This window comes from Hemiscyllium ocellatum, chromosome 7, assembly GCF_020745735.1.
Source record: "Hemiscyllium ocellatum isolate sHemOce1 chromosome 7, sHemOce1.pat.X.cur, whole genome shotgun sequence".
Taxonomy (NCBI): Eukaryota; Metazoa; Chordata; class Chondrichthyes; order Orectolobiformes; family Hemiscylliidae; genus Hemiscyllium; species Hemiscyllium ocellatum.
The window spans coordinates 16,879,418-16,904,614 of NC_083407.1; the positions used below are offsets into that span (position 1 = coordinate 16,879,418).

At 41.8% G+C, this 25,197-nt stretch overlaps 1 protein-coding gene across 1 annotated transcript in view; it reads right to left on the reverse strand.

Annotated features, from left to right (window-relative positions):
- Positions 1-25,197, reverse strand: part of LOC132817324 (contactin-associated protein-like 5) — a 1,293,865-nt gene that overhangs the window by 474,524 nt on the left and 794,144 nt on the right. Inside the window, exon 12 of the mRNA XM_060827734.1 lies at positions 19,071-19,190. Within this exon, the coding sequence (XP_060683717.1) occupies positions 19,071-19,190 (120 nt within the window). The remainder of the gene's footprint in view (positions 1-19,070; positions 19,191-25,197) is intronic.

Here is a 25,197-nt window from a genome sequence, read left to right on the forward strand (position 1 = left end):
TACTTGCATGAAAAAATATCTTTTGCTAATTTCCTTTTGATAAAAATAATTTCAACACACATTCAATTGCATTAACATTTAAAGCCCGATAATTGATACAATATATGACTACAAATTATTTTCACCAATCATTTTGCCAATGGCTTAATATTCATGAGATTCATTACTAAAACTGTAATAAGGAATATTTTTCATACTTCAGAATTACAACTGGTAAAATGACGACCTTAAAACACATTAGTTTTCATTCCATGGCAACATGCCCTGAGACCTATCTGTAAGTACTTATAACTGACTTTTACAAATTTAGTTTATTTGGTTTTGTATCTTTTGTCTATTCGACTGACTGAAATAAAATACTTCACACAGTCGGAATAACAGGCCGGATTTTCCACTGAATGGTAATCCCTCACAGATTATTTCTCTGGCCCTTTTATTTTCTGAAAGTAGGTAGCTCTGCATTTCAGAGTGGGCTTTCCGTTAAAGGCTGTATCAAATATGATATAAATGTCTTTCACACAGAGAGGGTTAAGAACCTGGAATGTGCTGCCAGGGTTGGTGTTGGAGGCAGATACGATAGAGGCATTTAAGGTTCTTTTATACAAGCACATGAATATGCAAGAAATGGAAGGATATGGACCAACAGCAGTAGAAGGGATTATTTTAATTTGGTGTCATCTTTGGCATAACATTATGAGCTGAAGGGGCCATTCCGACTATGTTCTATGAATGTTCTATATTCTTAGAACTGTCTACTGAAAACGGTCAGCTGTCACCACTGTCAACTGCACATAACATTTAGAGTCCAAACAGCCACTTTGACAGCTGCTGTTAAACCATAAATACAAAAGGTAAGTGTGGTGTCATGGTGCAGGCAAGTTAGGCTGCGAGCTGGGTAAGGGAGGAGGATGGATGGTGGGACTGATGCCTAGTGGTAAGCTGATGGGGTGCCAAGTGGGTAGAATGCAAAGTGGCAAGGTAAGTGATTCAATATTTAGTGAGGATTGGAATGATTGAACCTGGATAGGGGTGATATTTTGGTAGATGTCAGGCAGGTGGGGGAAGGGGGGGGTGGGGGTGGGTTAGTATGATGGATGGGAGTGTGGAAGCATGTCCCGGGTGGGAGAGAGGGGGTCAAGGTCAGGTTGGGTTGAGCAGAGTGTAATGTGCTGGGTCGGGTTGGGTCAGGTGGTGGGGATAGAGCGGGCAGATGAACGAGTGTCAGGGTGGGTCCAGCAGTTAGAGGTCACCAGGTTGGAAAAGGAGCCAGGTTGGGTCCTGTTGTGAGGTAATGTCCACACTAGTGATTATTGTATGTGCAGTCAAATTGAGTCTACACTTCAGCATGAGGCAGGTTTGCTCTCAAAGTTCTCTTCATGCCGAGCACTACCTGACTGGTGCTTGGCTCATTAGAAGCTGATTTAAAATCATGGCTTCTTTGTGTCACGTTAAGTCTGGCCCTGTCCATAAGACTGTAACACATAGGAACAGAATTAGGCCATTTGGCCCATTGTATCTGCTTCAAAATTTGACCATGGCTGATATGTTTTTCAGCTCCATTCTCCTGCATGCTTCCCATAACCCTTGCCCCCCTTACCAATCAAGAACCTAACCAATTCTGTCTTTTACACACTGAAAGACTTGGCCTCCACAGATATCTGTGGGAATGAGTTCCAGAGATGAACCACCTAATGACTGAAGATATTCCTTCTTAGTTCTGGTCTCCTTCCTATCTGAATTAAAAGGGTTCAGAAAAGACTTAGAAGGATGTTGCCAAGGTTGAAGGATTTGAGCTATAAGGAGAGGCTGAACAGGCTGGTGCTGTTTTCTCTGGAGTGTCGGAAGTTGAGGGATGACCATATATAGGTTTAAAAATTATGAGGGGCATGGATAGGATAAATAGGCAAAGTCTTTCCCCTGGGATCGGGGAGTCCAGAACTAGAGGGCATAGGTTTAGGGTATAAATAGGATATAAAAGGGATGTAAGGGGCAACTTTTCCATGCAGACGGTGGTACGTGTATGGAATGAGCTGCCAGAGGAAGTGGTATAATTGCAACATACCACTGCACAGACCAAGTCACCCATCAGAAGGTGGTAGTGATCTGCCTTCTTGAACCACTGCAACTTTTAGGGGGTGTTTGCAGTTCTAAGTTCTAAGACTTGGCCTAGCGCACTGAAGGAACAGCTAAATCTTTCCAAGTCGGGATGGTGAGTGGCATGGAGGGGAACTTGCAGTTGCTGGTGTTCCCATGTATCTGCTGCCCTTATCCTTCTAACGGAAGTGGTCATGAACTTGGAGGGACCGAGGAACTTTGGTGAAATCCTGCAGTGGAGATGTTACGTGCTGTTGTTACTGAGTACCACTGGTGGAGAGATGTAGTGACATTCAATTGAGCATCGCAGTCTTTTGCAGCAAAATACAGCAAGGTTTACATTTGTGTAGGACCTTTGACTTTCTCAGGGTGTTCTCAAAACCAATAAAGTAATCCTTCTGAAGTGTACTTGTCAATGTATTGCAGGAAATGTAGCAGACAGTTTGCACTGCATTCATCCTCATAATCAGCAATGTGACAATCATCAGATTATCTGTCTTTGAGATGATTTCTGAGGGTTGGTATTGACCAGGTCACTGTTGTATGGTGGTGTAATTGTCTGAAAGGCTCAGTGTCTACAACTGCCTTAAGCATTTTTGTAATTTAGACTTGGCAGCAGAATGGTTTAGTATCTCAAAGGATCAAGATCTAGCATTCAGCTCCTCATGGACCCTGCAATGATATGTATTATGTCAATGTAACCTGGAAATAGTTATCAACATGCAAAAACTACTTCCTGTTCAATACACAAGCCTCTTCTAGGTAGACCAGGATGTAGGTTTCCTCTACCACTCTAGATTAAACAGACAACAATGATCCTGGGATAAAGGACTTGCCATTTGAGAAGTAGTTGAGGACTCTAGGTCTGTTTTCAATAGAGTTTGGAAGACTGAAGGGGGTATCTCATTGAAACTTAAGAATACTGAGAGGGCTGGATAGAGTGGTTATGAAGAAGTTGTTTCCACGAGTAGGAGAGACTGTGACCCCAGGTCATGGCCTCAGAGTCAACGATCAACCTTGTAGAGTCATAGAGTCATAGAGATGTACAACATGGAAACAGACCCTTCAGCCCAACTCGTCCATGCCGACTAGACATCCCAACCCAACCCAATCTAGTCCCACTTGCCAGCACACGGCCCATATCCCTCCAAACCCTTCCTATTCATATACCCATCCAAATGCCTTTTAAATGTTGCAATTATACCCTGCCACTCACCGTCCCGACTTGGAAATATTTAGCTGTTCCTTCAGTGCGCTAGGCTGAGTCTTAGAACTCTAGGCTTAGCAGCTCTGTGGGTGCACACACCCCCTAAAAGCTGCAGTGGTTTAAGAAGGCAGATACTACCACCTTCTGATGGGTGACTTGGTCTGTGCAATTGCTGGCCCAACCAGTGACACATACTCCCACTGAAGGAATTTTCTAAAAGTGTCAAAGACAAAGGGGGAATGTAGCAGTTGGTAAAATCATTTCAAGGGAAGAAATTTAGATAGGATATCCAGTCAATTAACCCTTTCATTGACTCCTCTCGTGCTAGCCTCATTAGAAGCTGATTAAAAATCTGGGCTTTTTTGCGTTAAGTCTGGCCCAACCCATTAGACTCTGAGATACAGGAGTGGAATGAGGCCATTCGACCCATTGAATCAGCTCCACCATTCGACCTTGGCTGATATGCTTCTCAACCCCATTTTGCTTTTTTCTCCTCATAACCTGTGATCCCCTTACTTATCTACTTCTGTCTTAAATGCTCTCAGTGATATGGCCATTTCAGGATCTGCAGTGTATTCCATACTGCATGAACATGATAGTTTGCTCAGTGGGAATTTTAAACACCCAGGCATCCTTGTGGATTTGATTTGTCCCAAACCAATAATTTCCTGTGTAAAACCAATGGCTGGAAATTAGTCTCCAATCTAGTTTCAGTCATCGCCCCATCATTCAGTACAATTCACTCCATCACCCACAACTCTCAACGGTTATTTGATCAGCTTAATATTCCAATTAATTGTAAATTAGAAATGAAAGAGGTTATTAGCTGCATTTTGATGTACCTGTTGAGTGTCACAATCCAGAGTGTGAAACCAACCTGGATTTGGATTAATTGTCCACTTTGGGCTGAATATGACCTTTACTTGGTTAAATGTCTGTCAAGGTTCACGGAGGTTTTCTGTCTGAGGTTTAATGTGATCTCTCACTGGCTGCACCAGCAGCTATCATTGTCATGCTTGGCAGGACAATGCATGCTCTAGTACACACACTCAGCTCATAGAAACAGCTATCAGGATGTTTACAGGAATGGAGGGTTTGAGACACAAAAATACACTGGAAAGACTGGGACTTTTTCTACTGGAGCTTCGGAAGTTGAGGGATGAACTTATAGAGGTTCATAACATCAAGAGAGGCATAGATAAGGTGAATGACAAGGGTCTTTTCCCTCGGGTGAGGGAGTTTAAAACTAGGGGCCATATTTTTAAGATGGGAGGAGAAAGATTTAAAAAGGACATGAGGAACACCTTTTTTACACAGAGATTGTTTATATGTGGAATGAACTGCCAGAGAAAGTGGGGGTTGCATGTTCAGTTAGAACATTTAAAAGAGATTTGGAGGAGTATGTGAATAGGAAGGGTTTGGACCAAGCGCAAGCAGATGGGACTAGTTTTGTTTGGTTGGACTGAAGATTTTGTTTCCATGCTGTATGACGTATTCAATGACTGGCCCAGACTGCATCACCGAGCTCTTTGTTCACTGTCATGATGCTTGCTGACTCTGAATCTACCTGGATGCTCAGTGTCCCTGCCTTGCATTGACTTACTGTGATGGTTTCTGCCTTTTGCCCTGTCAATCAGAGATACCAGGTTGTTGTCTTGCCTTTCCATTTAGCAAAGACTAAAATCCACAAAAGTTTCCATGGTTTTCAGCAAATCTCAGTCAAGTCAAAGGGAATAGCTTTCACTCAGAGTCCTTGGCATAACAAACCAAGAGCAGTCTCCGATACCAGTCCAGTGCCTATTTGTGACAAAGTCAGAATACTCTCCTCATAAGGAGTGAGGAACGAGATAACGGGCAGCATACCACTCCCCTTGGTGCAGGCAACAGTGATAGTGCCTGAACCTCGGTGGGAGATGGGTTTAGTAGCAGAGATAGAAGTTTGCATCAGATACAGATAATGAACACATTTAGCATGCTTGCCTTCATTGGTCAGACCTTTGCATGTAGGAGTTTAGATCAGAGTGGTGCTGGAAAAGCACAGCAGGTCAAGCAGCATCCGAGGAGCAGGAAAATCGATGTTTCGGGCAAAATCCCTTCATCAGGAACCAGTTTCCTGATGAGGGGTGTTTGCCCAAAATATCGATTTTCCTGCTCCTCAGATGCTGCCTGACCTGCTGTGCTTTTCCAGCACTACTCTGATCTAAACGCTGGTTTCCAGCATCTGTAGTCTTCACTTTTGCCTCTTTGAATGTAGGAGCCAGGACATTATGTTGAGGATGTACAGGACATTGGTGAGGCCTTTTCTGGATTACTGTGTCCAGTTCTGGTTGCCCTGTTATAAGAAGGATATTCTCAAGCTGGAGAGGGTTCAGAAGAGATTTACCAGGAGGTTGCTGGGAATGGAGGGTAAAATTTATAAAGGGTAAGCTGGCACCTTTTTCACAGGAACGTAGGAGGTTAAGAGTTGTTTGACCCTCTGAGTGTGAGACATCAGAGAGAAGATGGCAGCACTTAAATGAGTGAAGTGGAGAAGGTCATCATCAGAGAGCATTCCTCCAGATGAGTAAGAATACTTTTCCCTAGGTGGCAACTTCAGAGTAGGCTGGCATGGTCTGTGTGTTTGGTCCAACTGTGGGACGAGGAAGTCCCATGTACAACAATGACTCCAGGACCCTACTCTCAAAACGGGGTGATGTCTTCCTGCTGTTCCCATGGCTGGGAAAAAATATCAGGGGCATCTCTGGACTGATGGTGCTTGGCTGGGTGCACAATGGGCTTTTAAAGATGGCACAGGCACAAGTGTTTTGGTGCATATCCACCGAGCGGCGCGTTGTTCTGGGAAGGGATGTGGTAAGATAGCATGGAAATCGAAGGGGAGAGATACCATACGGGTGTGGTCGGTGATAAATGAGGTGAGAATGGTAAGATAGGGTGAGAGCTATGTTAGACCTCATGGTGGGAATCCCTCCAGAAAAATTACCGTAACTTGGACTTAGCCAAAACAAAAACCCTAAGTTTCAGCCTAATGTATTTTTTGGATATCTTTTTACTCCTGCAGCTTTCTATCTTGGTCACTGAAATGCAGTGAGTGCATGGCTGGCCACTTTTACCTGAACTCACCTGTTGCGCTTTGACCCTGCAGTGACCCCCAACAGGAGGGAATTCTCCCTCAAGATCAGGCAAAGTCTTACTTCCAGGATCCTAAAGAGTTGATATTGATATTCACTTGACAAGGATGGTCCGTGTATGGGATGAGCTGCCAGTGGAAGAGGTAGATGTTTTGTTTTGTTATTCATTCACTATGGCTGGTGTAATCATGACATGCAAAAAGGCATCTGGATGGATACATCTATAGGAAGGGTTTAGAGGGATATGCAACAAATGCTGGCAAATGAGACTAAGTTAGTTTAGGATATCTGGTCAGCATGGACGACTTGAATTGAAGGGACTGTTTCCACACTGTACATCTCTATGACTATGGCTGTACCAGCAGCAAGCACCACCAGTGACTCCAAAATTCATGTTATATATCTTACAACAACATGCCTTTACATACTACTTTTAATGTAGTAAGACATCCAAAGAAGCATTATCTGACACAATCTTTCTCATCCTTCTTGACATTTTCTACAGAATTTAAAATTAATCCTCACCCGACACTCTCTTCTTAAGCTCCATGTAAACTGCTTTCCAACTTTTCCTCCTTCCATGTCTTTACTTTGCTGAAGGTCAGATCAAATCTGGTGTCGTGTGTTTGAACTCATTCTTTCATAAAATTCAGTAATGAGTCCATTGGTGGGTGAGTGCCAAACCACAGCTTAAAAATACGGGTTAGACCATTTAGGACAGAGATGAGGAGAAACTTCTTCACCCAGAGAGTGGTGGCTGTGTGGAATGCTCTGCCCCAGAGGGCAGTGGAGGTCCAGTCTTTGGATTCATTTAAGAAAGAGTTGGATAGAGCTCTCAAGGATTGTGGAATTAAGGGTTATGGAGATAAGGCAGGAACAGGATACTGATTGAGGATGATCAGCCATGATCATACTGAATAGTGGTGCAGGCACGAAGGGCAGAATGGCCTACTCCTGCACCTATTATCTATTATCTATTGTAATGATTTCGCTCTCTTTTTATCCCCCCAATCCACAGAAATTTTAAGATCTAATGTTGCCGTCACCTCGCTTCCTGATCTCATCTTCTCATCTGCTCCTTCTTAACCTTGCTGGAATTCTGCAGACATCTTAATCCTTTACATGGGCTTCTCGATCAGCAACATTTGAACGTACAGCAGTGTGCAACTGTTCTCTCTTGCCAGTGAGGTGGTTACTGCCAGTCATCTGTATGCATGTTTAAAGTAGTGCTCAGAATCTAAATCACACTTGTTTTGTATTGTTGCCTCCGAGCAGCAGTGGATGTTTTGATATGTCATTTTTTTTTGAAGATAGGAAGCAAAGTCGGATATCTGATGCAGCTTGTCATTTCTACATTATGTCAAAGAAAAAGACTCTTGTTATAGAGCCTGTAGCCATCACTCATTATTCCCAGTGACATCAATTAGCAAGGAAGAGTGCAAACTACTCTCCTAACGTATGTCTCCAGCTAATTACATGTCATGTTCCAGCACAGCGTATTACATGTTGATAAAGATTCAAATAGTCATGGTTGTCCTTATTGGTGAGCTTAAGTTAAAACAAAACAAAATCCATGCGGCTGGACTCTGTCAGAGTTAGACGGAGTGAAACAGAACTAATAATAGAATGTGGATGCATCACTGAAAAGGCTGGAGTTTGTAGCCCATCCCTAATTGCCCTTGCTAGGTCACTTTAGAGTCGACCACATTGCTGTGAGTTTGGAATCGCACATCAGTCAGACTCAGTAATAATGACAGATTTGAACAATACGAGTGAACCAGATGGCTTTTTACAACAATCCATGATAGTTGTCATGATCACCATGACTGAGGCCAGCTTTATATTCCATATTTTATTTAATCAATTTAGACTTCACCAGCTGCCATGATTTGAGATTTGAGCTTCTGCCCTCAGAGCATCAATCTAGGCTTCCAGTTTATCAGTCCAGTGACCTCGTCAATGTCTCCAATACAATGGGAATTGCATTTTAAGATCAGTGCAAGAAAAGAGAAGTGTGATTTTTGACACAGTGGTGACTCAAGTTGAAAGTGTCAATTTGCAAATGCATACTTGCAGTTTTACAGGAATAAGGAATGAAATTTGTGAGAATACTGAGCAAGTTTAAGGAGATTTCTGGAAGGTAGAACAGTTTCTCCACTACAGACAGTCTTCAACTGTGGTGTGTCAGCAATGCTGGCATGTAAGATGCAGCCTCAAATGAGGCTAATAATCAAATGTTGAAGTTGAAATATTCAGAATCTCTCAGGAGTTATAATGAACTTTACTGCACAAAATAAACAACTTTGATATCTGCCACAAAACCAGAAATTGCTGGAAAAATTCAGCAGGTGTGTGAAGTGAAAGCAAAGTTAATGTCTCGGGTCTGGAGAGTCTTCTTCAGAATAGATAATTGCCCATCCATAAGATTATGTTATAGTCCTTTTGGATTTGATTTAATTTGAATTATTATTGTCACATGTACTGGGAGACAGTGAAACATGTTGTTTTGCATGCTTTATCAGCAGATTGAACTATACAAAATGCATCAGAGTACCAGAACCGAGTGCGGAATACAGTGTTCCAGCCAGAGAGAAGGTGCAAGAAAGAGAGAACAACGTCAACATTTGACAGGTATGTTCATAAGTCTGATAACAGTGGGGAAGAAGCTGTTCTTGAATCTAATGGGGTGTGCATTCAAACTTTTAGATCTTCTGCCTGTTGGAAGAGTGTGGAAGAGAGAATAACCATAGAGGGAAGAGTCTTTGATTATGTTGGTTGTTTTCCCAGAGCAACAGAAAGTATAGATGGAGTCAATGGGTAGGAGGCTGGTTTGTGTGATGGACAGGGCTGTGTTCATGACTCTGTAGTTTCTTGTGGTCCTGGAAAGAGCAATTACCAAACCTCGCTGTGATACATCCAGATAGGGTGCTTTCTATGATGCATCTGTACAAATTGGACAGTGTCTTTACAGACATGCCCAAATTTCCTTAGCTTCCTGAGAAGTAAAAACATTGTTGTGCTTTCTTGACAGTTGCAGTGACACAGAGTCATAGACATATACAGCACAGAAAGAGACCTTTCGGTCCAACTCATTCATGCCGACCAGACATGGTCCTAACCTAATCTAGTCCCATTTGCCAGCACTTGGCCCATATCCCTCAAAATCCTTCTGAGTCGTATACCCATCCAGTTCCATTGTAATTGTACCAGCCTCCATTATGTCCTCTGACAACTCACTCCACGTACGCACCACCATCTGTGAAAAAGCTGTCCCTCAGGTGCCTATTAAATCTTTCCTCTCTCACCTTAAACCAATCCCTCTAACTCTGGTCTCCCTCACTCTGGGGTAAAGTCTTTGGCTATTCACCTATCCATGCTGCAAGGTGTAAAAAGGGATATCCATCTGTTTTGAGCCTGTGTTGCGCTTTTGACAAGACCTCAAGACCATTACCTCTTCACTCAATTAGAATGTAATTTGAAATCAGTGAATGACCCTAAGCAATGATTGCATCAGAACCCAGAATGTTAGCAGAGCTAAAGCAGGCAGTCTTATTCTGGTATCCTCCAAAATCATACTTGACCCCATTTTCACATTTTCATTATGCCTTATTAGCAAACATCTACAGCTGTATGATAAATACACAGGCAGACTTGCAAATACTTAGAGCCTCATGACACTCCACAAGCAATGAATCACTTTTGAAGGTGAATCACTGTTGTGAAGTAGGAATGTGATTTCAATCATTGATATCTTTCCAAGCTGAATTAAGATTGCTGCATTTAGGAACAAACCTCAAGTGAGCTTATCTACACGTGCACATTTTTATTCTAGATTTAATTCCAGATTTAGTTGCCCAGGGTAATTAAATTTCAATTACTTTTCTTCCTGACAACAACTCGAGATACATTTCAGCATTCTGAAAAGTGACTTCCCTTTCAAATCATGAAACAGGCAGCAGGTTTCCTTCAGGCCAATGTCAGTCCTCAAATGACTTGTCTACTGCTTTTTGAATCTGGCTGAAAAGTAGCATTCCTGACTTGCATAACCTTGCCCCTGCCATAATCATTACCTTGTCACAGCAGGAGTCTCGGTGAGAAGTCAATGTCAACTCCGGTAGCATCAGAATAGTCATGAGGGGCCCCTACTTTTTTCAGCATCAATAAACAACACATTTATAGAATTCTGGCAAAACTGTCAGAAGGCACTTCACAGGAGCACTGACAAACAGAATTTGACATTGAGCCTCATCTGGAGATGTTAGCAGGGGCTGGCCAAAAACTTTAAGGAGCTGACTGTCCTCGTTATCAACCTGTCAAATGCAGCGGGGGTGCAATCCTCAGTTGAGGAAAAAAGAAGACATGTCACAGGCAACGCACTGAAAAGTGGCATCATTGCATCAGTAGAGACGCAGGTAGAGAAACCGGGAGAGTGGAATGAAGTCCTTTTAGGAAGCAGAGTATGAGGAAGTGCAGTCGAGGTAACTGTGAGAGTGAGTGGGTTTGTGATGGACATTGGTGATCAGACGATCACCAGAAATGAAAACAATGAAATCCAGAAAAAAAGGGAAGAGTCAGAGATGGACTAGGTGAAAGAGGGATGGAAATTGGAAACAAAATTGATGCATTCTTCCAATTCTGGAAGAGAGCAATAAGGAGCACCAAAGACATCTATAAAGGCCGTGTCTTTCCTTTATTGTTCCTGTGATTCTAATTGTGGACTGAAATGAGAATGGGACTGCTTTAAAAACTGAGGGTTGTTGGAGATTTGCTATGTATTTTGTGAGTACCATTCACCCAGCAACTTGGTTGCTGACAAACGGGAGCTGAGTGGATGTGTTAGATGGAGCCTTGGATGGTACAATTAGTTAATTGTTCTGTGAACTAGTGACCGGTTATCAATAACAAAGGTCATCAGTTGCCATCAGCTATGTGATTGGTTCCCAGGTAGCTGAACAGCTCAGGGCTGTGAACAAGAGAAGCCTTCAGACCACTATCAGCTTAGGGGATCTGTCTGTTATTCGCAGTAAAAGACATGTTAAGCTTAAAGAAAACCAGTTTATCTTTCTCTCAGCAGCTACTGTAAGCTATGTAAATAGACAAGGTTTTTTCCCTGGGTTGAGTGAGTCTAGAACTAGAGGGCGTAGGTTTAGGGTGACAGGGCAAAGACTTAAAAGGGACCTAAGGGGCAACTTATTCATGCAAAGGGTCATGCATGTATGGAATGAGCTGCCAGAGGAAGTAGAGTCATAGAGATGTGCAGCATGGAAACAGACCCTTTGGTCCAACCCGTCCATCCCAACCCAATCTAGTCCCATCCGCCAGCACCCAGCCCATATTCCTCCAAACCCTTCCTATTCATATACCCATCCAAATGCCTTTTAAATGTTGCAATTGTACCAGCCTGCACCACTTTCTCTGGGAGGCTGGTACAATTACAATTTTTAAAAGGCATCAGGGTGGGTATATGAATAGGAAGAGTTTAGAAGGGTATGGGCCAAGTGCTGGCAAATTAGACTAGATTAGGTTGGGATATCTGGTTGGCGTGGACGAGTTGGACCAAAGAGTCTGTTTCCGTGCTGCACATCTCTATGACTTTGTAACAACTCCTTTAAATCACCTCACTTTCTCCAAATCAACGGTGGGTCCCTGTTATGTTTCTCTATGTCGGGTGTGTGGAACATTCCTTGTTCCAGCATTTCTGGGGACCCATACTCACAGCTCTTGCTCTGAAACAGTGATGATGTATCATGCCTCACTATGATAGTATGTAGGAAACCAATTCTAGCTATGCCTGGAGTCATCATTAATGTCAAAGATTTGAAAATGTGCACAAAATTCCTGAATTTCCCTGACTTGCAGATCCAAGTTGACAGGCTGCATGGACCAGGTTTCTGTACTTAACAAAAATAACTAATCAGTCTCAATAAAAGTTCCACACAAAGGCCACCTTGCTTATCTTTGAGGGGCCCTAATCTCTCCTGAGTTACCCTTTTGTCCTTAATGTATTTGTAAAATCCTCTGGATTCTCCTTAACCCTATTTGCCAAAGTTATCTTATGTCCCCTTTTTGCCCTCCTGACTTCCCTCTGAAGTATACTTTTACTGTCTTTATACTCTTTTAAGGATGCACTCAATCTCTCCTGTCTAGATCTGACATATGCTCCTTCTTTTTCTTAACCAAACTCACAATTCCTCTACTCATCCAACATTCCCTACAGCTACCAGCCTTTCCTTTCACCCTAACAGGAACATACTGTCTCTGGACACTTGTTACCTCATTTCTGAAGGCTTCCCATTTTCCAGCCATCCCTTTACCTGCAGATATCTGCACCCAATCAGCTTTTGAAAGTTCTTGTCTAATACCGTTAAAATTAGCTTTCCTCCAATTTAGAACTTCAACTGTTAGATCTGGTCTATTCTTTCCATCACTATTTTAAAACTAATAGAATTATGGCCACTGGCCCCAAAGTGCTCCCCCACTGACACCTCAGTCATCAGCCCTGCCTTATTTCCCAAGAGTAGGTCAAGTTTTGCACCTTCTCTCATAGGTACATCCACATACTGAATCAAAGTGAGAACAGTCCATTCAAGTGAAGGAAGGTAGTGATGGTTGGAATCTGTTCAGGCATCTTTCCAAGGTAGAAGTGGAGAACTGTCAGACCCATCCTGGTGGGTAATGAACATACAGAGGAATTGTACCTCCATGGTGAAAAGGGGACTAGAGTCAGGAAATGGAAAATTGTGGATTTAACAAGAAGTGTCAGAAGAATCATGAACATAAGTGAGAAGAGGTAAAATATGGTCAAACCAGGAAGAAATCATTTAATTGGCAGGAATGGCCTCAAAGAATGCATTTGACTCTTTGTAAATTTTGGGAAGGTGGTAGAAGTAGGTTCTGTGGGGTGAGAGGACTAAGTGATGGGAAATTGTGCTGGGGGGAAGATCATCAGAGGTGATGAGGTCAGTGACAGATGTGGAAACAACAGCTTGATGTTCAATGATGGGGTCGTGGTGCAGGGGGAGATAGGAAGAAGTGCCTGAGAGTTGGCATGAAGTCTTCGCAAGGTACAGGTCAAGGTGCCAGGTGACAACAGCAGCACCCCTTGTCAGCAGGCTCGATAACACAGTTAAAGTTAGATTTCAGTAAACAGACTACCACAAGTTCAAAAGGTTGAAGTGGGTGAGGAGAACAGAGAAGTTAAGGCTGCTGATGTTACAACATTAATGCTCAGTGAAGAGATCAAGGGTGGATTGAAGGCCAGAAAGAGGGCTCCATGTGGTGGCACAGTACTGGAAATGGCAAAGTGGCACATGTGTCGATGAGTGGACTCTTGTCCAAAGAAGTGAGCACAGAAGCAAAGGCAACAGAAAAAGTGTTCATATCATGTTGTGTCTAAAATACATGGAGGTGCAGCACAACTAGATCAAGCTCAGTCCTTTGCTGATCACATGTCATTCAGTACCAGTGAGGAGAAGGTCAGACAGTACAATGAATGCACAGCAAGAGGTGAGATTAGAAGATGGGATGCAGTCAGATGGTATGGGAAGCAGAAGAATCCAGAGAGGCGTCAGTCCTGGTGGAGGCTTTGGAGCATTCGTTCCTTAATGCTGAAGACAAAATATTCCTTGTTAAACCATTGAATGAGATAAAGAATGAATTGAAATTGGGGACTGGGATGGCTTTTACTTAGTGTAAGGCAGTGCTGGTGAAGAAAGAAAGTGAAAGTATGCATATTGCTCTTTATGATACGCAGCATGGATCCCAGGATGCAGCAGACGCAGCTTTCAGAGGAGATACCTGCAATCTTTGTCTGGTTTTGAAACATAAAGGATGGATCTTCACTTCGAGACTGTGTGGGGTAAGGCACAGCCGGAGATAGTCAGTGAGGAAGAAGCTGTGGCTGTGAAAGCAGTTTTTGGCAATTATTTTATCAAATACATGAAGGGAATTCAAAGGGAGATGGTCAAGAACAAGCAAGAGACCAACTTGTACCGCTGATGGGAGGGTTGGTAAGTGAAGGACACTTGGAGACGAAGGATAACAACAAAATACCACACCTATTGCAAACTTAAACAAAGTGCTGGAGAAACTCAGTAGGTTTCCATTTTTTGTTCACTTGTGACTGAGCCAGCATTTCTATTGTCTATCTCTGGTTGCCTTTGAGAATGTCGTGGTAGGTAACTAGCAGCAGGCATAGAAATGCTGCTCAGCCAGCAATGCTTGTATCTCACAAATGAATTAAAGCAACCTAATGAGGCTAATAGGCTTTCTGGAGAGAGAAAGAGTTAATATTTTGAGTTCAATTTGACTTTTCTGCAGTACTGGACCGGAATGACCATCTCTCAACAGCTTTGAAAGTAAGGGTCTCCATCCTGAAGTAGCATAGAATCCCGACAGTGTGGAAGCAGGCCATTCTGCCCATCGAGTCCACATAAAACCTCTAAAGAGCAGCCCACCTAGACCCACCACCCTATCTCATCCCTGTCACCCCGCATTTTCAATGGCTAACCAACTTAACCTGCACAGTCCTGGACACTAGGGGTGATTTAGCATGGCTAATCCACCTAACCTGCACTTCTTTGGACAATGGGAAGAAACCAGAGCACCCAGAAGAAACCCACACAGAAACAAGGAGAATGTACAAATTCACACTGACAGTCACGCAAGGATGGAATCAAATCTGGATCTATGAGGCAGCACTGCTAACCATTAAGCCACCGTGTTATCCCATACTCCGGTTTTGGTCTCACCAATGTCCTGTACAGTTGGGGAAGGCATCCCCCACTGCATCCTCTTGCAATGAAGGCCAGAAAACAAATTTTAGTTACTTCAACTTTAGATGAATGTAAACAATGTTGACAATTGCCACAAAAAGAGAGAAAACAGGCCTTATTGTCCCATTGCCATCCTTCTTATTGATAAATGTAAAAGGTACAAATGGGCGGTTTTCATTTTCATCTCTTTGAGGTGAGTGCAATCTCAGTGAGACACTGCACTGACATTGCTTGTCACACTTGCTGCTCATCATGTACAATCAGAAAATATAAAAGTGTTCAGACATTTGCTAGATTAAATCTTGACTGCTATGACAGTCCAATCCTTTCTGTGCAGCCATACAAGAACCTTAAAATAACAATGGGTCGCAGAAAATTGAAGAAAATGTGATGTTACTGACATCAAATGGATATGTAATGTTGCTGAATTGTTTCACGAAAGAACTAATTTAAAAGTATCTTTTTATCTATTAGACAGTAGAGTTTTGTAACATTACTGTCCCATCAGCAGGACAGGGAAATATATTCTGGTTTGGTTCATTGAGTCAATACGCTGCCATTGAATGAATATTTCCCTTTGGCTTGTCTTTAATGAACAGTTTGTTTTGATGCCATTCCTTTGATAGTTTCTTCCTGATTTTGGAGCAGCAAAGGCTGAAATTGTTTCTGTACATTTCCCTCAAAACTTGCACTGGCTCTGCAGTGGAAATTATCACCATTAAAATGAACAATCGCAAACCATCAGAGGAATTATATCAAGCTGATGTCCTTAAAAGCATAGGTTGACTTTGACGCCTTTTATGAATTTGTAGCTTTTCCCATAACTCAGAACAATAGACAATACGGGATCAGAAGAACAGAGGAAGTAAGAGCAGAAGTGAGCCATATAACTAATGAGCCTGTTCGACCATTCAATACAATCAGAGGTAATCTTGGACTTCCACCTCACTTCACTACCTATAACAAACAAAGGACTGTGGATGCTGAAGATCTGAATCAAAAACAGAAATCGTTGGAGAAACTCAGCAGGGTCTGGCAGCATCTGTAAGGAGAGAAAAGAGCTGACGTTTCGAGTCTAACTGACCCTTTGTCAAAGCTACTAGACCTGCTGAGATATTCCAGCATTTTCTCTTTTAGTTTCAGTTAGTATTTTGAGTCCAGTGACCCTTCTGAAGGGACAGTAGTTAAGGAAAGGTGGCATATATGCTACTTTCAGGGATTTTGAGAGGGAGGGGATGGTGTGAGCAGGTAGGCGGACATGATAGGGAATATAATCTCATTTTGCAATCAGGAGCTCTGCAGCCTCCAGGACTCAATGTCAAGTTCAACAATTTTAAACGCTGAACACCCCAACTCTGTCCTTCACCTACCTCATATCCCAGGCTCTGTCATGACGTGGGCTGATTTCATCACAGACAATCTGTTTTCAGTAATCCATAGTCCCCATTGTCAGCTTTTCCTCTGCCATGGCTTACTATCAACTGCCCATTTGTCTGCCTAACTTTCTCGCTTTCTCTCTTTCTGTCTGGGCTCTGCCTCCATGAATCTGCTCACTCCTTTTCCCTATAGTGGGCACACTGCAATAATTATATGGACAAGGTGATAGCACGGACAGTCACTGGAAAACCAAAGCATTTTCCTTTCCTCTTCCTGATGATTTACAATAATTTAAACTCTCACTAAAGTCCTGCTATGCCATTCACTAATGCCATCTATTTAACAGTTACAGAAGCAGATGCCTTTGTGCAATGATATAGAATGGTGTTTGTGATGACAGATGCATGCTTATTTTATCAGGGATGCAATGGAGAACAACCTTTGCCAAGTTAAATCTCCATGTTACTTACTGCTTTACCCTTTTGGCTTGCTTGGTTTTTCTCCTCAGCTTCCCCAGTCTAATCTTGTCTCCATCTATCCCTTTCCTACATCTTGGTGCATTGTCTCTTTCCCATTTCCAATTCCTCTTCCCATAATTTTCTAACTTACTTTCAACATTGCCTTTCCCCTTCTATCCTCTCCCTTCCCAATTTTTTTCCCAGCCTCAATTCCTCATTACATTATCCTACTCTCCAATACTGCCATCTTGTTTTCCCAATGTTACCTTTGCCATTTCCTCTGAGTTTGCTACTTTATATTTAATTAATTCCAGTCTCTTTGTGTTTGAAGTGATTATACCTTATGTAAGTGAAACTCATTTGGAGAATTGGGAATGAGACAGTAGAGCAGTGGTGGTGATGTTTGTTCAGGTTAACCACCCTGTGAATGAAGAATTTTCTCCTCACCTTAGCCTGAAATGGCCTACCACTATACTGAAACTGTGACTTCATGTTTTGAACCCCACTACCTGGAGAAACATCATTCCTGCAGAATCCTAACAGAAATTTAGAGGTTTCAATGAGGTCCTTCCTCATTCTGCTAAACAGCAATAAGTATTGGCCCAGTTGATCCAGCCGTGCTTTTCATATGACAAACCTGCTATCCCAGAAGCCAACGAGGTAAAAACAATGACTGCAGATGCTGGAAACCAAATTCTGGATTAGTGGTGCTGAAAGAGCACAGCAGTTCATCTCCTTGGATGCTGCCTGAACTGCTGTGCTCTTCCAGCACCACTTATCCAGAATCCCAGAAGTCAGTCTGGTGAACCTTCACTGCATTCCTTCAATGGAAAGTGTATTTTTTCTTCAGTAAGGAAGTTGTAGTCAAACAACTTAGAAAGCATCAACATTGCTAGGGAAGGTAATCTGCTAACTTTACCCTGACTGGCCGACATGTGTCATCAGACTCAGTATCTGTTCATTTTCCCTCATAAATTTCTCTGTTGATTTTTACCATGCCAATGTAGGTAGCCCTGAATTGCTGTCTGAAATACCTCACGAAGCCATTCAGTTCAAGAGTAATTAGGGATGAGTAACAAATGCTAGTCTCATCAGTTAAAGTTGCATCCACATCCTATGGAAGAGTAAAATATAAAACTTATTCCAATTCATACTTCCAGTGTTAGTGGAGGGGTAGAGTGTGACAATGTCACTGGACTAGTGACACAGAATCACTGGTTAATTCCCTGAGGACAGGGGTTCAAATCCCACCGTAGCAGTTGGTGAGATTTGAATTCAATGAAAATTTGAATTATAAAGCGCGCCAATGGTGACCAAATAATCTCTGTTGATTGTTACTAGTTCATTATCGTTGCTTAGAGAAGTCGCTATCCTTACCTGGTTTGGCCTACATGTGACTCCAGACTAACAATAGTGTGGTTGAGTCTTAACTTTACACAACAATAGAATGGGCTAGAAATATTGATCAGGCCAATGACACCCACATCTCAAGAATGAATTAACATATAAACAAACAAAAAGTCAAATAGTGTCTTGGAATGGACGGGGTCTTTGGAGGGTATCTGAAACACCGTGCTTGAAGTGTTGTTCATAGAGGACAATGGGGACTGGATAGAGTGTGGGCTGTCAGATTAGCGAAAGGGGGATGTTGCAAACTGACAAGAGGCACAGAACAGTTGACATTGGGAAGGGATGGCAGGGCCTGCATGTTCACATAACAATAGTTATCCCTTCATTCACAAAGTTGTTACACAGGAAATAAGTGTGACTGACAGGAAGCTCATGTTGGACAGATGACATAGTTCATTCAACAATATGATTAAAGTGCAATGTACATTATCTTTACACATGGCACTGAATTCTCTGCTTCAAATTAATCCATAGATGATGTAGTTGGTAATGTTTTCTGATATTTTGCATGTCCGTTGAAGTCAAACACTCAAAGGACCAACATTATCCACATTGTTAACCTTGGTATTATAAATAATGCTTCGGTTCAATTAAAAGTGAGAAACAAAAGGTGCCAGCTCACCTGTCATGTTGCAGTACACAAGAAGGGGTTCCAGTGGGCCGCTGCCATCTGGGTCAATGGAGAAAAAGTCAGACATCTGCCCTTTGTGCCTGTACGCTTCACATGACTTTTCATACAAAGCTGCAAACAAAAACAAGAGCATAACAGACAATAAACATCTAAGATTGTAATTCCAGCTTATCAAAGAAATGAAAGGCAAGAGGATTTCACCAGAGTTGGAGAGAAGAACCTGCTCCCCTGTTGTCCAAATGGCCCTGAAACTCAGACACCAGGTTTGGTCCCTGGTTTGATTATTAGTTGTACTGACAAGAAGAAGGAACTTGCAATTTGTATATTATGAACACAGAGAAGGCTCTGAACAGTCTGGTGTTTGATAGCATCTGTGCTGAGAAAAGGGGAGTAAAAACCTCAGGTCAATTTGGATGAAAGTTCATCAACCAGAAAGGTCAATATAGTTCTTTTCCCTGCAAGTGCTGCCAAAACAGTGGGTGGTTTCTAGTCCCTCTGGTGTGATTCACACTATCAGATTTCTTCTTTTTTTTTAATGTATTAATATAATACCTGTCTTGGCCTTAGGATGTCCCAAAGTGCTTCATATCTGATTATGCTCTTTTGGAGTGTATTATTGTTGATTTGTAGGGAAATGCAGCAAATCTGTGCAGACTAAGGACTCGCGAGCAGCATTTGGATCAATAAACCGATCAGCTGCTTTCCCGATAGAGGAGTAAAAGAATTGACCAGGGCGTTGGGAAGAGTTTTCGTGCTCTTCATCATATAGGGTTGTAGAATCTTTGACATTGACCTGAAAGGTTGAATAGGGCTGCAATTTAGCACTACTTCCGGAAGACAGCAGCACTGCATTCCCCTGGCAGTGCAGTGAAATCTCAGCTTAGATCAAAAGCTCACATCTTTAGGATTGGAGATGAACTCACAACCTTCTTGACACACGAGGCAAAAGTGCTACAGCTGAGAAAAAAAATGAATGGAATTTATACTCTTTTGTAGGAAGTACAAATTTCAAGCGTTAAATCACTTTTGGTCCATTTGGCTCACATATCCATTTTTACATTTGTATTAACTCTAAATCCTTCTCTCTAAGCTACATTGCTGTTCAGCGGTGCCATGTATGCTAATTAGCATGTCAATGCATTGATTTTTGCATGTGCAGTTATTGCCACGCACAGACCTGAGAGGTCTGCACATTGGGAGGAAAATAATTAAGAGAATGTAGACCTTCAGTTAAATGTATAATTTCCCTCACCTTATTTTTATGAATTATTAATTTACCCACTATCTTTTATCTATAGTACATACTCATGTAAATGTTGAATTATTGCAATAATTTTTTTCAGGTCAGAAGACATCAGAACAGGATCGCTTTTGAAGTGTTGGCATTTTGAAATCCAAGATAAACCTGTTGAAATTAAATATGGAAAAACCAACAACACTACAAAATGTACATTCACAAGGACATTAGAACATAATAACCAGGAGCAGGAGTAGACAAGCCTGCCCCTCAAGCCTGCCCTGCCATTTAATATAATCATAGCTAATCTCATCTTGGCCTCAACTCCACTTTCCTACCCGCTCCACATTACTCTTCAATCTGTCATTAATTAAAAATCTGTCTACCTCCTCCTTAAATTTACTCCACGTCCCAGCACCTATCACATTCTGGGATGGTGCATTGCACAAATTCATGTAATTTCAAAGAATTTCTCATCATCTCTCTTTTAAATCTGCTACCCCTTATCCTAAAAGTATGACCTTTAGATTGCCCCACAACTGGAAACATCCTTTCTATGTCTGCTTTGTCAATTCTCTTTAGCATCTGAGAGACCTCTTTTGGATCTCCTCTCAATCTTCTTGTATTGAGTGTGTATCGGCCTAAACTGCTCAATCTCTCTTCATAAAACAAATCTCTCATCTGTGGGATCAATCCAGTGAACCTCCTTTGATCTGTCTCCAATGCAATTACATCCCTCACCAAGTTAGGGGACCAAAATTGTATGCAATGATCCAGATATGAACTCACTAACACCTATACAGTTGCAGCAACACCTCTCCATTTTATAATATTCTATTCCTTTAGCAATAAAAGCCAAAGTTCCATTTGCCTTCCTTATAACCTGCTGCATCTACATGCTAATTTTCTGTGACTTATGTACAAGTACACCCAGATCCCTCTGCACTAAAGCACTCTGAAGTTTCTCTCCATTTACGCTATAAGTTTACTTTCTGCTCTTATGAATAAAATGGATAACTTCACATTTTTCAGCTTAAATTCACTTAAACTCCATCTGCTAAATTTTGTCCATTCACCTAACCTATCCATAGTCATGAGTAAATTTCTTATTTCTTCATTACAACTGACAGTCTGACCTATTTTAGTGTCATGTGCGAAGCTGGCTATAGGACTTTCTTTTATCACTGCCTCCGGGCCAGGAACATAGACTGGAAATAATTAAGACTCAAGAACTGTACTCTGATGGCATTTCACTAGTTACATCATGTAAACCAGAAAAAAGACCCATTTATCCCAACTCTCTGTTTTCTGTTGGTTAGCCAACCTCTATCTCAGCTAATATATTACCACAAGCCCCATGAGATCTTACTTTTTGTGTAGCACTTTATCAAATGTCTTCTGGAAATCCAGATGGACTACATCTACAGGATCAAACAAATTTGCTTCTTTCCTCGTTCTACCTATATTGTTGGTATCTGTGTGGTGAATAACAATGGGAACTATCTGGTCCTGCTTCAAATTCACCTGTAACCCAGATGAGATATCCTCAACCCAGGCGCCAGAATGGCATCATAGCCTTTGGGACTTTGTATTCTGGTTCAATTATTACGATTCCTAATCTGATCATTTTATAATTTAAATAAATAAATAGAAAATTTAAATGTATAACTGTTTCAAGCATTTATGAATACTCATTATCAGGAGCAGTGAAATCAAACCAATAGTATCTTCAAGATTATATTTTGAATCTGAAATTTTTGACTTGATTCCCTGACTCTTAAAGATGTGGAGGTACCGGTGTTGGTGAGGGGTGGACAAGGTCAGAAATTACACAACATCAGGTTATAGTCCAACAGGTTAATTTGAAATCACAAGCTTTTGGAGCACATCTCGTTCACCACCTGACAAAGAAGCAGTGCTCTGAAAGCTTGTGATTTCAAATAAATCTGTTGGACTACAACCTGGTGTCATCTGACTCTTTGAGAGTCCTTGACTCTTTAAGCTATATCTTTTCATTTTCTCTTATTCTTAAATTATTAAATTGGTGCCAAACTGAAGCTTTTCACTGTATTTTATTGTATTTCACTGTAAAATACACAGGAGAATAAACAAAATTAATTCAGTCATGAAAAACTGCAGTCAACTCTGACATGAGATACAGTGAAAGTTAGAGCTTTGCTTTTAATAAAAATCTGGGGGTTGACTTTTAAATGTGCTCGACTTTTAAACAAAGAATATACGACACTTCTCTTGTAATACATTTGTACTTTAAAGTACATGAGAATAAAGTTTGCTGAAGTTACTGTTTACTTCAATAATTGGCTGGTTTATTCTTTTTTACCTATAAAGCCAACAGTATAAATTTATGTGAAAATGGCAATTCTTTAGTATTGATTCCATTGAAAATCCAATGAGCAAAACGCAAATCATTTGTTCAGATACAGGATTCTATGTTGTTGACAATCCATATGGAGAATCACTGATCAATATATTTCATGGGTAAAGAATTTTACAGCTGACTGGACTGTCTAAGGACAATCAAAGGAAAAGAACAGTTCATAGGATAAACTTTGTGTTCAAGCTTTTTTTTAATTTATTCATATAATTCAGGCATCATTGGCTGGGCCAGTTTTTATTGCCCATCCCTAGTTGCACTTCAGGAGGTGGTAGGAAGCAAACCTCTTGAACTGGTGACACCATGTGCTGCTGTAGGCAATGGCACAATGCACTGGGAAGAGGAATCCAGGATTTTGATCCCGTGACACTTAAGAAATGAGTGATATATTTTCATGTCCGGATAATGAGTGACATGGAGGAGTACTTAGTGCTGATGGTGTTCCTAAATATCTGCTGCCCTTGTCCTTTGAGATGGATTGCGGTTGTGGATTTGGAAGGTTCAGCTTAAGCGTCCTTGGTGAATTTCTGCAATGTATCATGTGGATGATCAATACTGATGCTGCTATGTAGCAGTGATGGAGGGAATAGAAATTTGAGCAGCTTCTGCCAATCAATCAAGCTTCATCCTGGATGGTGTCAAGCATCTTCGGTGTTGTTGGAGCTGTACTCATCCAGGTGACTGGATCACATCGCACTCCTGAATTGTGCATTGTAGATGGTGATCAGGTTTTGGGGAGTCACGAGCTAAGGATTCCTAGTTTCTGACACTGTATTTATATAGTGAGTCTAGTCAAGTTTCTGGTAATAGAAACCCGCAAGATGTTGAAAACGGGAAAATTCAGTGATGGTAACAGCCTTACATGTCAAGGGGCAGTAAGATAATTTCTTATTGGAGATGGTCATTACCTGGCATTTGTTTGACACAAATACTACTTGCTACATTTCAGCCCAGGTCTTGATATTGTGCAGGATGTTGCATTTGAACATGGACTGCTTCAGTATCTGAAGAACATGAATGGTGCAGAACATTGTGCAATCATCTGCAAACATCTCCACTTCTGAGCTTATGATGGAGAATGGCCATTGACGAAGCTGCCTAAGGTGGTTCAGTTCAAGACACGACCCTGAGGAGCACCTGCAGAGATATTCTGGAGCTCACAAAACTGACCTCCAAAAAGCACAAACATCTTCCTTTGAGCGAGGAATGACTTTAACCAGCAGAGAGTTTTCCTATTGATTCCAGTTTTGTTTGGGATTCCTTAATTATACATTCAGTCAAATGCAGCCTTGATGTCAAGGACTGTCACCCTCATCTCACCTCTGGAATCTAGCTCTTTTGTCCATATTTGAAACAAGGTTCATGGGTGGCACGGTGGCACAGTGGTTAGCACTGCTGCCTCACAGCGCCGGAGACCTGGGCTCAATTCCCGCCTCAGGCGACTGACTGCGTGGAGTTTGCACATTCTCCCCGTGTCTGCGTGGGTTTCGTCTGGGTGCTTCGGTTTCCTCCCACAGTATGGGTGGGTTGTGGGTCGGTGTGGACTTGTTGGGCCGAAGGGCCTGTTTCCACACTGTAAGTAATCTAATCTAAGGTTGTAATGAGGTCAAAAGTTTAGTGGCTCTGGGCGAACCCAAACTGGACATCACCGAGCAGGTTGTTGCTGAGCTGGTGCTGCTTGATTGCAATGTTGATAACATCGTCCATCATTTTACAGATTACCGACAGTAGACTGATGGGGTTGTAACTGACTGGGTTGGATTTGTCCTACTTTTTATGTACAGGACACACCTGGAAAATTTTCCATATTGTCAGGTAGATACCAGTATTGTAACTGTACTTGAACAGCCTGGCTAGGGGAGCGGCAAGTTCAAATACTGACCCAGCTAGTGACGCTCATGTCCCACGAATAAATAAAAACAAACCCTGACTAGGAACTACTTTGCCTTTCTTTCAATGTGTCTTCTTGAAAATTCTGAAACACCCTTTCTGAGCAACCCTGTGGATATCCTTGCCCCCCAGCATGCCATCAGCTTCTCACGGGCAACATGAGATAGGCAGCAATAATGCTGCTTTAACAAGTCATACTCACTGCTCCCAAACAAATACAGACAAGGAGAAAAGCATACTGACTGGCCAACAAGTTGACTCTGATTGCCTTGAGACTTTGGCACAAAGGTTCAGAAATGCTTTTTACCAATATTCACATTCGGTACCATTTAGTGACAGTAACATGTTTCAGTATTTCAGTTGTAAGCTTGAAAGGAAAGGACTCCACTTTAAAAAGAGTATGTTGAATATCTCCGTAAAATTTCTATTCTTTCTTTTGCCAGAGCATAAATTGAATGCAACTCTCCATCACTGTTAAATGCTGATAGTGCATTCAAAGCTAATGTTGGGTTCTGACTTATCCTGAAATGGAACCAAGAAATCCCAAATTCAGCCCATGAAGTCATGACAGATAAGGCAGCAAAAATAAAATGCAA